This window comes from Trichosurus vulpecula, chromosome 2 (genome assembly GCF_011100635.1).
Source record: "Trichosurus vulpecula isolate mTriVul1 chromosome 2, mTriVul1.pri, whole genome shotgun sequence".
NCBI lineage: Eukaryota > Metazoa > Chordata > Mammalia > Diprotodontia > Phalangeridae > Trichosurus > Trichosurus vulpecula.
In genome coordinates, this window is record NC_050574.1 from 374,751,575 (window position 1) to 374,764,297 (window position 12,723).

The 12,723-nt window shown below is 34.5% G+C and overlaps 1 protein-coding gene across 1 annotated transcript in view; it reads left to right on the forward strand.

Moving 5' to 3' along the window:
- Window positions 1-11,031, forward strand: part of ADAMTS5 (ADAM metallopeptidase with thrombospondin type 1 motif 5) — an 86,840-nt gene extending 75,809 nt beyond the window's left edge. The window contains exons 5-8 of the mRNA XM_036745781.1: window positions 844-1,027; window positions 1,497-1,672; window positions 4,622-4,797; window positions 10,448-11,031. Coding sequence (XP_036601676.1) covers window positions 844-1,027; window positions 1,497-1,672; window positions 4,622-4,797; window positions 10,448-11,015 — 1,104 coding nt within the window. The 3' untranslated portion in view covers window positions 11,016-11,031. The remainder of the gene's footprint in view (window positions 1-843; window positions 1,028-1,496; window positions 1,673-4,621; window positions 4,798-10,447) is intronic.
- The last annotated feature ends 1,692 nt before the right edge of the window (window positions 11,032-12,723 follow it).

The following is a 12,723-nucleotide window of genomic DNA, read 5'->3' on the forward strand; positions in this document are numbered from 1 at the left end:
ATATAGTTATAGACATATCGATATATACCAATATCTATCTATCTACATATATATACACCATAGGGTTATGTGAATCAAATGAAATAATAAATTTTATATGCTTTGCATCCTAAAGTTATAATTATGAATCAGTTTTATGATCCACTTACCAGATTCTTTAGATTTCCCTGCTACAGAATATATTCATTATCAATAGCAGGCCTTATCTAAAGTTATAAGATAGAAAATCTAATGAGAGGAAAAAAAATCAGTAATAGTAAAAGAATAGGGGACAACCCAGGGTAATAGTAGGTAACAAGATGGCTCTGAGCCTGCTCTGTTTTTAAAAATACTCTATTAAAACCCATAGGCAGAAGGATATTCTGTAGGTACCATGAGGCGATGCCTTCTTTTTACTGGGCACTTAGATAATATGAACCACTTGGATCCTGCTGTGCTAGGAAAGGATCAAGTAACTGTTTAGTTAACTCTTTGTGTATAAGCACTGCATCCATTCTGGACTCTGCAGTCTCTGCAACATCTCATAGTTTGACATGGTGAAGTGGTATGGTAGAAAGCAAACAGAATTTAAATTCTGAAAACTTACTTAAATCCTGGCCTGGTTGCTCACTACTTGTGTGATCTTGAATTGTGACTAGCCTTCTGCTGGCCTCAGTTTCCTTATCAATAGAATGAGATAGGGTTTACTAGATGACCTTTTAAATTCCCACCCAGCCATAAATCCTATGACTACCATGAAAACTGAAATCAAAACAGTAATTTCCAAACATCTCCCCAAAAGTTATTATAAATTGTAGCAAGGTTTTTTTTTCCATTTGAAACATCTTCTCTTTTGCATTTCAGACATCAAACCATGGCAACTGGGGTTCCTGGGGTTCCTGGGGCCAATGTTCCCGTTCATGTGGGGGAGGAGTTCAATTTGCTTTTCGCCATTGTAATAACCCAGCACCTAGGAACAATGGACGATACTGTACTGGGAAGAGGGCCATCTACCGCTCCTGCAGTGTCACAGCCTGCCCAACATATGGTATGTTCCATGACACTTGTCTTGTATTCTTCTCCTTTTAATAGTTGTAGACATTAGCAGACAGAGATTAATCTCACAGGATGCTGTGACCTGCATCAGTGGAGAGATTATTCATATTGATGACATCAGCTTTGAAAAGTGGTAGAAATGGAAGGGCACTTTTAAGGAATGCCATTCTAGGACCTCTTGGTTCCTACAGTAGTCAAATAATTGGGCAGTTTAGAAAAATATTTTTGTAATGATAATGATGATGATGACAGCCAAAATTCTGGGAGAAAACTACCTCATTGTTAGCTCTAAGTATATGAATATTTAGGGAGGAGAAAAAGAAAAATCAGAGTTGATGTTTACATCTTGTCTCTAAAAGAAAATCTCCAAATGTTCCAAGACTTAACAGGAAATTCCCAATATGTTGGTACTTACATCAAATATACATATAGATATGAATGCAAAGATGCTTGTTTTCTAGCTAAAGCCTTTCGTCAGGAACAATGTGAAGCTAAAAATGGATTTCAGTCAGATATAAAAGGGATCAAGACATTTGTGGAGTGGGTCCCCAAATATGCAGGAGTTCTGCCCGCAGATGTTTGCAAGCTGACCTGTCGAGCCAAAGGAACAGGCTACTATGTGGTATTTTCCCCAAAGGTAATTGCATTTAATTATTATTTGTGTTTAAATTGTTTGGCAATATAAGCTCTATGACAGAGAAAAAGTGATTGGGTGCTGTTCGGATTTCATGGTAGCAAATATTTCAAACACCAAACAAAATACCTTCTTTAGGATTGGTAAGTAACTAAACACATTTATTAAGAAATATATAAAGAAGATACATATACCTATTTTCCAAGGATTTTTATAGTAATTAACATAAAATAATCTTTCTCCTTTATATAGTACTGAATAAGTGCTATTATATATTGTATATTTTCCCAAAGGTTTTCTCAATGACTAACATAAAAGTGCTTTACTTGTTTTTCTCTTTACCTTTACCTCTATACCTTTTACCAAATATATGATATTGGGTATATAATAAATTTTTGGTAAATAAAATAAGAAATTATATTTTGGGAAAGGGTTACACATACAAAAAGAGAATTGAGGACTTTAGATCTCCTAATATAATTTCTAGTTTTACAAAACTACAGCCTTGCCTTGAATCTCCCAAGAAAACACCAACAATTCGGTTCATTGTTTCTAGGAACTGTATGCTTTGACTACACAGTTTTCAGGTATCCTTCCAAGAAAACTAACATTACAAAGCAGAAATTATAGGTATGCCAAATGAACCAAAGTTATATTCCTTCCTGAAATTCTAAATTAATGTATTCTCAATGACCTAGATGAGGGATGGAGTTAAATGCAGACCATACAATCTGTATTCAAGGGAAGTTTGTGACAGCATTAGTGATTAAGAGGTTTACCTCTAATTTTCTTTCTCTTATCTCTCTTTCCCTTAAGAAGCAGCTTTTTGTAGTTGTTAAGAGTACTGGTTGTGCACTCATGAAGAACTGGATCGTAACCACAATTCTAACATTTATTTGCTATAAATCCATAGGCATATGCCAATCTCTATGAACCATAGGCAATTCTAACATTTATCTATTAAATGACAGACAGATTGCAATCTATGTTTGGGGGAGGGCATTCCTACACAATTATACTATGGATCTTTGATGTATTGCTATAATAACTATGCACACACACACGCACGCACACACACACACACACACACACACACACACACACACAAATACACGTATATACTGTAACACAACTACTCTAAAAGGCCCTAAATCCTTCGTAAGTCTAAGTTTGACAGTAAACATATTCCTCTTTTTTATTATTAAGAAAACTTGGTTAAACTTCATAACAATCTAATATTCTTTTTATGGTTTAAATTTTTTACAGATCAAAAATTACAATTTTCAAAATTATAAAATAGATAAATTAGTTGTACCTGAGTTGAATCCCTGTTTCTAGTACTATATTAGTTGTGAACAATGAGCAAGTCACCTAGCCTTTTATCCTCCAGGCTATTCTCTTTAAATCATTAAGTTGTCTTTTGTCTTTATACTACAGTCATTTCTAGAGAAAAAAAAAATCCTTTGAGATTGAATCCTCTCTCATAACAAATAAAATCAGCTAAGCAGAAACATCTCATGCAGTGACCACATATAGGCCAAACAGCCCTCAACCTCTTTGTACTGAGGAGAGAGATAAGTTCCATTAATTTGCCCATAAGCAAATGCTGCCTCCATGCCCTTAGGCTACCAAGTTCTATACTTTAAGTTCCCAGATGAGTTTCTGATCTAAAAGGAAAGAGCTTCTACCCTAAGAGTAGAAGTCTGTCTTTGTAAGGCCGAACCAAAACAACAACTAAACAAGTAAGTACAACATGAGAATATCTATGAAAATCTGACTCAAATGTTTTTCTTTTCTTTTTTTGAAATTTTTTTTATTTAATATATTTAGTTTTCAACATTGATTTTCACAAGAGTTTGAATTAAAAATTTTCTCCCCATTTCTACCCTCCTCCCCACTCCAGTTTTTATTTTCTAAATGGTAAATAACCTAAGTGAACTTAAATTAGTTCACCCCTATCAAATTTTCTTCAATTTTAAATTGAATTTTTAAATTCTCTCTGTCTCTATGTCTGTCTCTCTTTGCACCCACACACACAGACCCATACCCCCACACCCACATATCTATATCTGTCTATCTCTCTATTTATCTATCTAAACCGCTGTTTCTGGAGTTCATGAATCAAAGCAAAAATGCAACCAATGGACGTTATCAGATGAAAATGGTTAACGAACCTTGCCAATGTGCCCCAAAGAAGATTCTCCTGAGTCTGTTGGCCAGATCACAATTAGTCTGTTTTTTGAGTTACTTCCTCAGACTGACCAAGAACATCTCCATCTGTTCATCTCCATTGTGATTTGGGACCATTCAGTAGAAAATAGCTATATCCTTCTTTTTTTTTTTTTTTTTTTTGCTTTTTGGTAGGGCAGTTGGGGTTAAGTAACTTGCCCAAGGTCACACAGCTAGTATATGTGTCAAGCTATATCCTCCTAAATTGAGATATTAGTTTTAACTTCGAGATGATTACTTTTAAGTTAATAATAGTGATACACTAACACCTCAGCTTTCCTAGTGGCATCAGAAATATGCTAGAGCCCGTTCAAACATGCTGCAGTCAATTATTAAACATTTGCTAGCACATCCCTAGCTAATGTGCCCCCCCATACACTATCTAGCTGCTAAACAATACTCCTCACCTCCAGTTGAAGCAGGTTTCACAGTGACCACAATGAAAGAGAAAATATTAATTTTGGAAAGGGTTACCTATACAGAAAAGGAATTGAGGACTTTGGATCATTTTATAAATAAGATTTTTAGATTTGTGAAAACAAAGGTTTGCCTGGAATTGCCCAACAAAATGCCAACCACCAGTTCATTGCTCTGGGAACAACATGCTTTGAAGGCACAATATCCTTCTAAGCAAACTTTTTAAAATTGCAGAGTAGAAATTATAGGTGCGCCAAATGAACCAAGTCATTGAAATTCTAAGTTAATTTTTTCTTAATTGCCTAGGTGAAGGATGGGACTGAATGTAGACCATACAGCAATTCAATCTGTGTTCAAGGGAAATGTGTAAGAACTGGTTGTGACAACATTATTGGTTCAAAGCTCCAATATGATAAGTGTGGTGTATGCGGAGGAGATAATTCCAGCTGTACCAAGGTCATGGGAACATTTACTAAAAAAAGGTAATGTGATGATGCAGGTATCCCTTATTATAATTAAGCTTGGTATTCAAAATTTAAAATTTCCAAATGGATATAGTAACATATTTTACATAGGCTTATGAGTGAAGAAGTATGAATCCGTAGAGGTTAGGTGGAAATGTATTGTGTTGCTGTGATAGAAAATTGTGAATATGAAGACAGAAAGAGAAGAGAAGCAAAGCTCTGGGAGCTGTGAATGTGGAGCCATACCATCTTCAGGCTATGAGGATGCCCTCTGGCCTTGAGGGCACAAGGAAAAGAGTCATCAAGAGCTGAAGTAGATTCTTAACCTAGTTTGAGACTTTGGAAAGTCTTTGGAATACTCTATAGTAATAACAACTCACAGCATGTATAAATTATATGAGATCAATTAACTCATTTCTTTAAAATGAGCATATTGCCCTAAATAATCTCTGATAGTTCCCTTCCAGTTCTAACCTGTGGTTCAATATTGTTCTATATTACAATGGAATAGTGCAATGCACTTTCTTGATAAAAATTTTCAACTCAATTTTTAAAGGTGTGTTTTATTTTACATCTTTGAACAAAATATTTATTGATTTAAAATGAAAGTTAATGGCAAAATTGATATTTTAATGAACCTGTAATGTCCTCAATGTGAATATTTCCTCAATTGCTACTGACCATAATCTATTTCCTTCTTGTCTTATGCAATTCTTATTCATCCCAAACTCAGTATGCTAAAGACTCTTTTCTAAATATTTTTTTGTTTTATAGGTACCAGCACAGCACACTTTTTGGGTATATTTTCTTAATGATATCCCTTGGGTTTAAGATTGCCATTACTAGTCATCTTACATCATAGATAGCATTAGGGAGGTTATAGTATGACCTTGAAATTATATGATAGCTACCCTACCTTCACTGACATACGGGGAAGTATTATATCTATAGCTCTTTTCCATATATGATATTTCAAATGTCCTCAAAATACTCAATTTGAGATTTTGAAAAATGGAATCCCCAGTTATACAATTTGACATAACACATGATGTAAATGATTTATTGTATACAATAGTGGTACTTTTGGTGCTTCATTTTAGAATGTGACTGTACAAAGCAATGTCACCCATGTGTTTGCACTTCAGAGTCATGATTACATTAGAATTGCCAGTGTTCATTACTCTGTTGCTTGTTTTTATGTACACAGGAAGCTAAGTTACCAACTTTAACATAAAATATTTTTAACAAGATTCACTCACTAATTCTCTCTGCATATGGTCTAGGCTAGAGCTCTCATATCAAAATCCTAAAAATGTTTTGAACAAATCTCTATTTAAGGTAAAGTTTTACATAAAATATGTTTTTCTTAATACCAATTAAGGTTCACTCTACTTGGACCAGGTTAGTATGCTAAATTAATGTTCCACACAGATGCCAAAATAATCTTCATAAGATAAATTTGCACTTCTGCTCAAAAAAAGTAAGTAGCTTCCAACTTCATATAGGATAAAATATAAACTCCTTATTCTGGCATTTAAAACCTTCCATAATATGGCTCCAACATTCTTTTTAGCCTTGTGTTATAACATTCTCCTTCATAAAATTTACAATCCAGCCAAACTGCTGCAAGCCTTTCCCCAAACTCCTTGTATATAATAAGCTCTAATAAATGTTTGTTAAATTAAATCAAAACTATTTTGCAACCTACTTGCATCCACTATACATCTCTATTGCCTTTTAGTTCATATGTACAACAGTGGTGCAGACATGGTTTACCTGGGTATCCAGGTTACATTGGAGGTGCTATAATAGCATTAGCAATCTCCCCTGGGTCCTATATTATTTTCCGCAAGCCTACAGAAAAGTAGTTAATCACTCAGTTAATTAATCAGCAAGAGAACATAATATACAATTTGTCTACAAGGTGATGCCAATTAGGCCATTAGCACAGTGTATCTACATTGACTTCCCCAAAGGTATTTCCACTACCTGCCAGAAAGCACCCGACCTGAAAACTTTTGGTCTCTTTCCTCCTTCCATCATTCCAAGCTCACAGTGACCTTTATGGGGAATGGATGCTGATCTTCAATTTAATAGATCTAATGGTATGGAAATAAAATAACTCTCCAAATATGAGAATGGAACAATTTCTAAGTTTAGGGTCCCTGATCTGATATGTGGGAAAGCTCTTGCTCTTTTCCAACCAATCTCCTTCATCAGGCTCAGGCAAATCACTTTTCAGTGGTGGTATGACTATTAGGACACATTATTAGTAAAGTAAAATTGTGAACTAGGAAACTGTCCCTTTTAGTGGATAGAGGACTCAAGCTTTCATGATAAAAAGATCAGACTTGAGCAGACACTTTGAAATTCTAACACAGGCAACAAGATGTAGTAGCAATTTAGATTTGAAGATCTTTCCCACCCATTAATAGGCCATGTGGCCTGCTTACATCACGGGAAGCCTAAGTCACATGTGGTGGGAGGAGCTTCCTGACAGGAAAAGGAAGTTATATCACAGGAAATGCAGAGAGAGAGTGAGTAGTTATGGCTGCTAATGGCTGCCCTCGTGATGGTTAGAACTGAACAGGCTGACTTAGGTGTACTGTGAGTTTGTTTTGGGGAAGACCCCAGCAGGGGGTCAGAGAGGTTTTGGGATGACAAGTCTCCGTGTTGTGGTATCATGTTTTAAGTTCCTTGCTGTTATGATGAAGTGGGTTAACTGGCTGTGGGAGCTGAACATTTGGTTATGGTTCTCTGGTGTCTGAATAAATGTTATACTTCTTCTGCCTTCTTTATGGAGAGTCTCTCATACTTTGTGATACAGAACTACATAGGCATATTCATGATTATTGTTGATGTTGTGTTTATTGCCTTACTGATACACAAGAGAAACCCAGAAAGTCAGATAGGTATGGGAATGGCTAAATAATGAAGTGCTTTAAAATCTAATGGGGGGAAAGAGACATGTGTCTTATTTGAATCCAACTGCCTCCAAGGGTCACAGCAGGAGTTAAGAAATATACATACTCAGGAACTAGGTGAAGTTTTGTTGGTTTCTTAGTGTCAAGAGAATAAAGAAGAGAGAGGGGAAAAGAAATGAGCACAGGCAGAAAATAAATATCACTTTTGCAGATGATACATTGGTTTATTTGTAGAACCCAAGAGATTCACTCAAAAAATTAGCTGAAACAATAACTTCAGCAAAGTTGCAAGATATAAAATAAATTCTCATAAATTATATCTTTATATTGCCAACAAACTCAGCAAGAAGAATTAGAAAAACAAATTCCATTCAAAATAACAACTCTGCCTACCAAGAGATACACTAGGAATATTTAAATACAACTACAAACTACTCTTTACAAAAATGAAGACAATTAAATAATTGGAGAGATACTAATTACTTATATTGCACTATGCCAATATAAAAGAAATGGCAAGGCTATCTCCTTGTTGTAGTGACTGATGCATATTTATTAAAGTTTCATTGCTCATTTTTAAGCATTTGAATAGATCAGAACTGTTTCAGTTCTCATCATCTTCTCATCTTTATGTTTAGCTCTAATTTGATGCTGATTTTGACTAGTAGAGAGTTTGCTGTCTCAGAGACAGCTGATTTTGATATAACTCCCCTATTAATAATTAGTTGTTTCTTTTCTATTAAGATATAACAAATTTAATGTGTCTTTTTTCTGTCCTGTTGCTGCTGCCCACCATTTCCAGGCTTATCAACTCAATTCAGGAAGAAACTATTCTTGATTTGTATATGTGAGGATTTCGAGTAGCATTCATATTTTTGGTCCTTTTCGTTCCTCAACCTTTAGCTGTATTTTGCAACAAACTTTTTACGTTCTTCTTATATGGCCACCTTTATATTGAAGTTACCAAGTATCATATGTTGAATCCCATGGGGAGGTGGGTCTCATAACATTCTTCACCCTCTGCAATAGATTTTAGTACATAAGCTGTCATTCTCTTCATAGTGGTCATTTTTCTTACACTTATCATGATTTCCATGAGATAAGTTGATCAAGTGTCACACAAAATCAGGTTGCTTACTGCTTCTGGGTGCAGATGAAGCCAACTTTTTAAAGAGGTTTTAAAATGTATTTTATTCATAAGATTTGTTCATGTTAACCACTCTTATTCTTGCATATTCATATTTTTAAACAAAATTAAGATGTATCCTATTTAAGGTTAATCTTATCTCTTAGTTAGACAGTGTATAGATCATTATTATATGTCTTATGTATTTCTATTAATATTAGGAGCCCTGTACTTGGGATGAAACTTGGTCACTAAATTCAGTTCACTCTGGTTAGAACAACCAGTTCTTTTTAGCGGCTTTGACCCAGGTGTTAGAAGGTCTAAACATACATCCCCACTTGTTCCTTTCAACCTTTGCTTTGACCTTGGCCAGTTTTAGCATTGGAAGATTATCTTCCTTTTTTTGGCCAGTTTTAAGTGGATTGCCATCATGGAAAAGGCAGCAAACCATGCTATGGCTCCTGTGGTCTGTGCCCTTTGACTTTACCCAGAGAACCCATGAGTCTTCCCTCCACTGGATATAGTTTCCTTTTGTTTGGTTTTTTCTCCATCTTCATTTATCACAATAATATCAGTATTGATGTGGGTAGATTCTTCTTGTAGTCACTTTAAAGTTAATATTTGATAAGCTTAGATATTTGTGATTCTAATTACCCTTCATTCTGTTGTCTGTTTCCAAACCATCATTGTTGTGGAAGTGGTGGCGGAAAGCCTCACAAGATTTGAGGGCATTTGTCCTGTTTGTTTGTTTTTGGCTTCTTGGATTGCCATAAACGAATGATTTACCAATTACATGATAATTAGCCTTTCCATTCTTAGTTAATATTGGTCATCAAGCAGTTGAATCTGTCTTTTTCTAGGACCATATTTGAAGATTGTCCAGACAGTAGAGCTAGAGCTTAGTCTTCAGTACTTAGCCTTTGTAAACCCAGAGTCATCTCCATTTTAGTCAGTGAAGTAGAAGGAAGAAAGCTGACTAGAAACAAAATTAATTTTTATCCAAGTTTGCTGTAGTTTAGTGAAATAAACACTGGATTATGGGTCTGAAGAAACCATTTCAAGTTCTCAGTCTGAAATTTACTGGATGTGTGACCTCAGAGAAGTAACTTCATCTGGGGCTTAGTTTCTTTATCTGTAATCTGGAAATGATACTTATATTAACTACCACATGTGGTTTTTGTAAGATTCCAATGAGATATTTATTTTGTAAAACATGAAAAGTAATATAAATGTGAGTTAAAATTATCATTATATTATTAAGATAGAAGTACCAATACTCAAACTTTCTCTTGGCTATCTTTGACTGCCTGTTTACTTTAACTGCAAAAATATATAAATGTGTTTTCTAAAGTTTTAGAATATTTAAAATCCAAAGTATCACAACATGAGTTTTGAGCCTTTGAGCCTCTCAGTTTCCTTTTCTATATAATGAAAAGGTTAGACTAAATGTACCTATCCTATAAATCATGACTAAATTGAAATGTAATACCAAGTTAAAATGAATATCCATTTGTTTCATCAGTTACTTACCTATTCTGTTTCTTTATCTCTGTGCTTCTGTTTCTCTTTCTCTTTTCCTTTGTCTCTCCCTTTCTGCCTCCATCTCTCTGTCTCTTAGTAAGGGTTATACAGATGTAGTGAGGATACCTGAAGGTGCCACCCACATCAAAGTTCGACAATTCAAGGCAAAAGACCAGAACAGATTCACTGCTTACCTAGCCCTGAAAAAGAAAAATGGTGAGTACTTGATCAATGGAAAGTATATGATATCCACATCAGAGACTATTATTGACATCAATGGAACTGTCATGAACTACAGTGGTTGGAGCCACAAGGATGACTTCTTGCATGGGATGGGATATTCAGCTACAAAAGAGATTCTTATAGTTCAGATTCTTGCCACAGACCCAAGCAAAACAGTAGATGTCCGCTATAGCTTCTTCGTTCCCAAAAAGTCAACATCCAAATCAAACTCAGTCAGTCATCATGGAAGCAATAAAATGGGATCACAGACCTCACAGCTACAGTGGGTTACAGGCCCTTGGCTTTCCTGTTCTAGAACATGTGACACAGGCTGGCACACCAGGACTGTTCAATGCCAGGATGGACACAAAAAATTAGCAAAAGGATGTCTGCTGTCACAGAGACCCTCAGCATTCAAGCAGTGTTTCCTAAAGAAATGCTAGCACATGGTAATGATTTTGTTTAGAAAAATAATTGAACAAGTCAGTACTGGCATACCTTGGGTGGAAAAATCTAAACTTCATTGTAATTACTTTAATGATTCAAGTTATGGGCAGCATCTGCTTTTCAAACCTTGGAGTATGACAAAGAAAGTCTTAAAAATTGTTATAAATCCTCTAGGCCTAAAAGGAATAGAAAAATGAGTGAATGTAAGCTCGTAAGGTATTTGAAGAGTACAAATCTATTTCCCACTTATCACCTACCTCTTTGAGAATGCCTTTGAAGACATCATCATAATTTTTAGTCATGATTTATTTTTGCTGTTTGTAAATATATTATTTTATATAACTTGATTCTATTAGAAATAATTCATTCTCTACATAAAGTGATTGACCAAAGTAGGTCTGCAGCTGTTTTTAGTTTTACCTAATTTTCCAGAAAGAGCTGTGGATATTTTACTGGAAAATATAAACTTGCTATTGATAGCAGACAATATATTTTTAAAGGACTAACTCCATGACACAATGTAATTTTAAAAATTCTTGAGCAGAGATTATCAGAATACTTATAAACTTATATAGAGGCTTTCATACCTGTATTTTTCAGGTTGCCAGACAAATTGATTAGAACATATTTTGTATGTATGCCTATAGAATTTGGATTTTTTAAAAACTTCCGGGGGGGGGATGCTGAAATTTAGTATTTAGAAAAATCAAATATTTTACAATATTGACAATTATATGTTCTTGACTGTTTTTTTCCTGTGGCTTGCAAGTGAAATCTAAAGTTTCATGTGCCTAAAAATAGCTATAGGAGAGGCTATATTTTCCTTAATAAGGAAAGACACCCAACAAATAGTATTGTATCTCTCCTTAACACCTTAAATCCTAGAATCTCTTACCAGAAAATATGTAATGTGCTATTTGTCTATTTTGTTTTGTTAAAAACTATATTATATAAGGAATTAGTATTTTGATTATCTTACATATTCAGTTTTACTAAAAATATTAACTGTCACTCAGAAATTAACGATATCCAGCTGTGGTTGCTATCAGCATCAGTAAGACCTTTTCCATGTAGAAGTTAATAATTTATTTTTTAAAAGAGAGAAATAATTGGTATATCAAACATACTTCATATGCTAAAGCTTTTTTCCCAAATGGAAAACATATTGTTGTAGTAGTATTATGCTAGGGGGAAAAAAAGCTATGATATGATTAACCATAAAATGCAGATTTCTCTACTTCCCAACCAAATTTTGGTTACATGAGTTTAAAGTCTGAAAATATGTAGGCCTTTACAATTTTAGACTACTACTTTAGACTACGCCATTTAGACCATATTATAATTTCTTAAAAAGAATCATAAAGAGCTAAACTTGGAGAAACTTCAGAGTATCCTTTTATCTTAGTTTTATAATAGTCATAACCATATATATTTGATGTTGTAGCACCGGTAGATGATATATCTTATGGAGGCATGGATTTTTATGCATTGTGTTTGCATAAAGCAAAGATTGCTTATAATCCATTGATTTAAATAGTTATTTATAAGTATTTAACTTTAGAATTACTCAATATTTTGCAGAAGGAAAAAAATTATTTGATATAGGTTATTCAACACATGCCAATCCAGCAGACAGGTGTGCTTTCCTGACACAGACTGCGGCAGCTGTGTTTGAGTTCCGTGTTTTAATTTATGTCTTTTCAA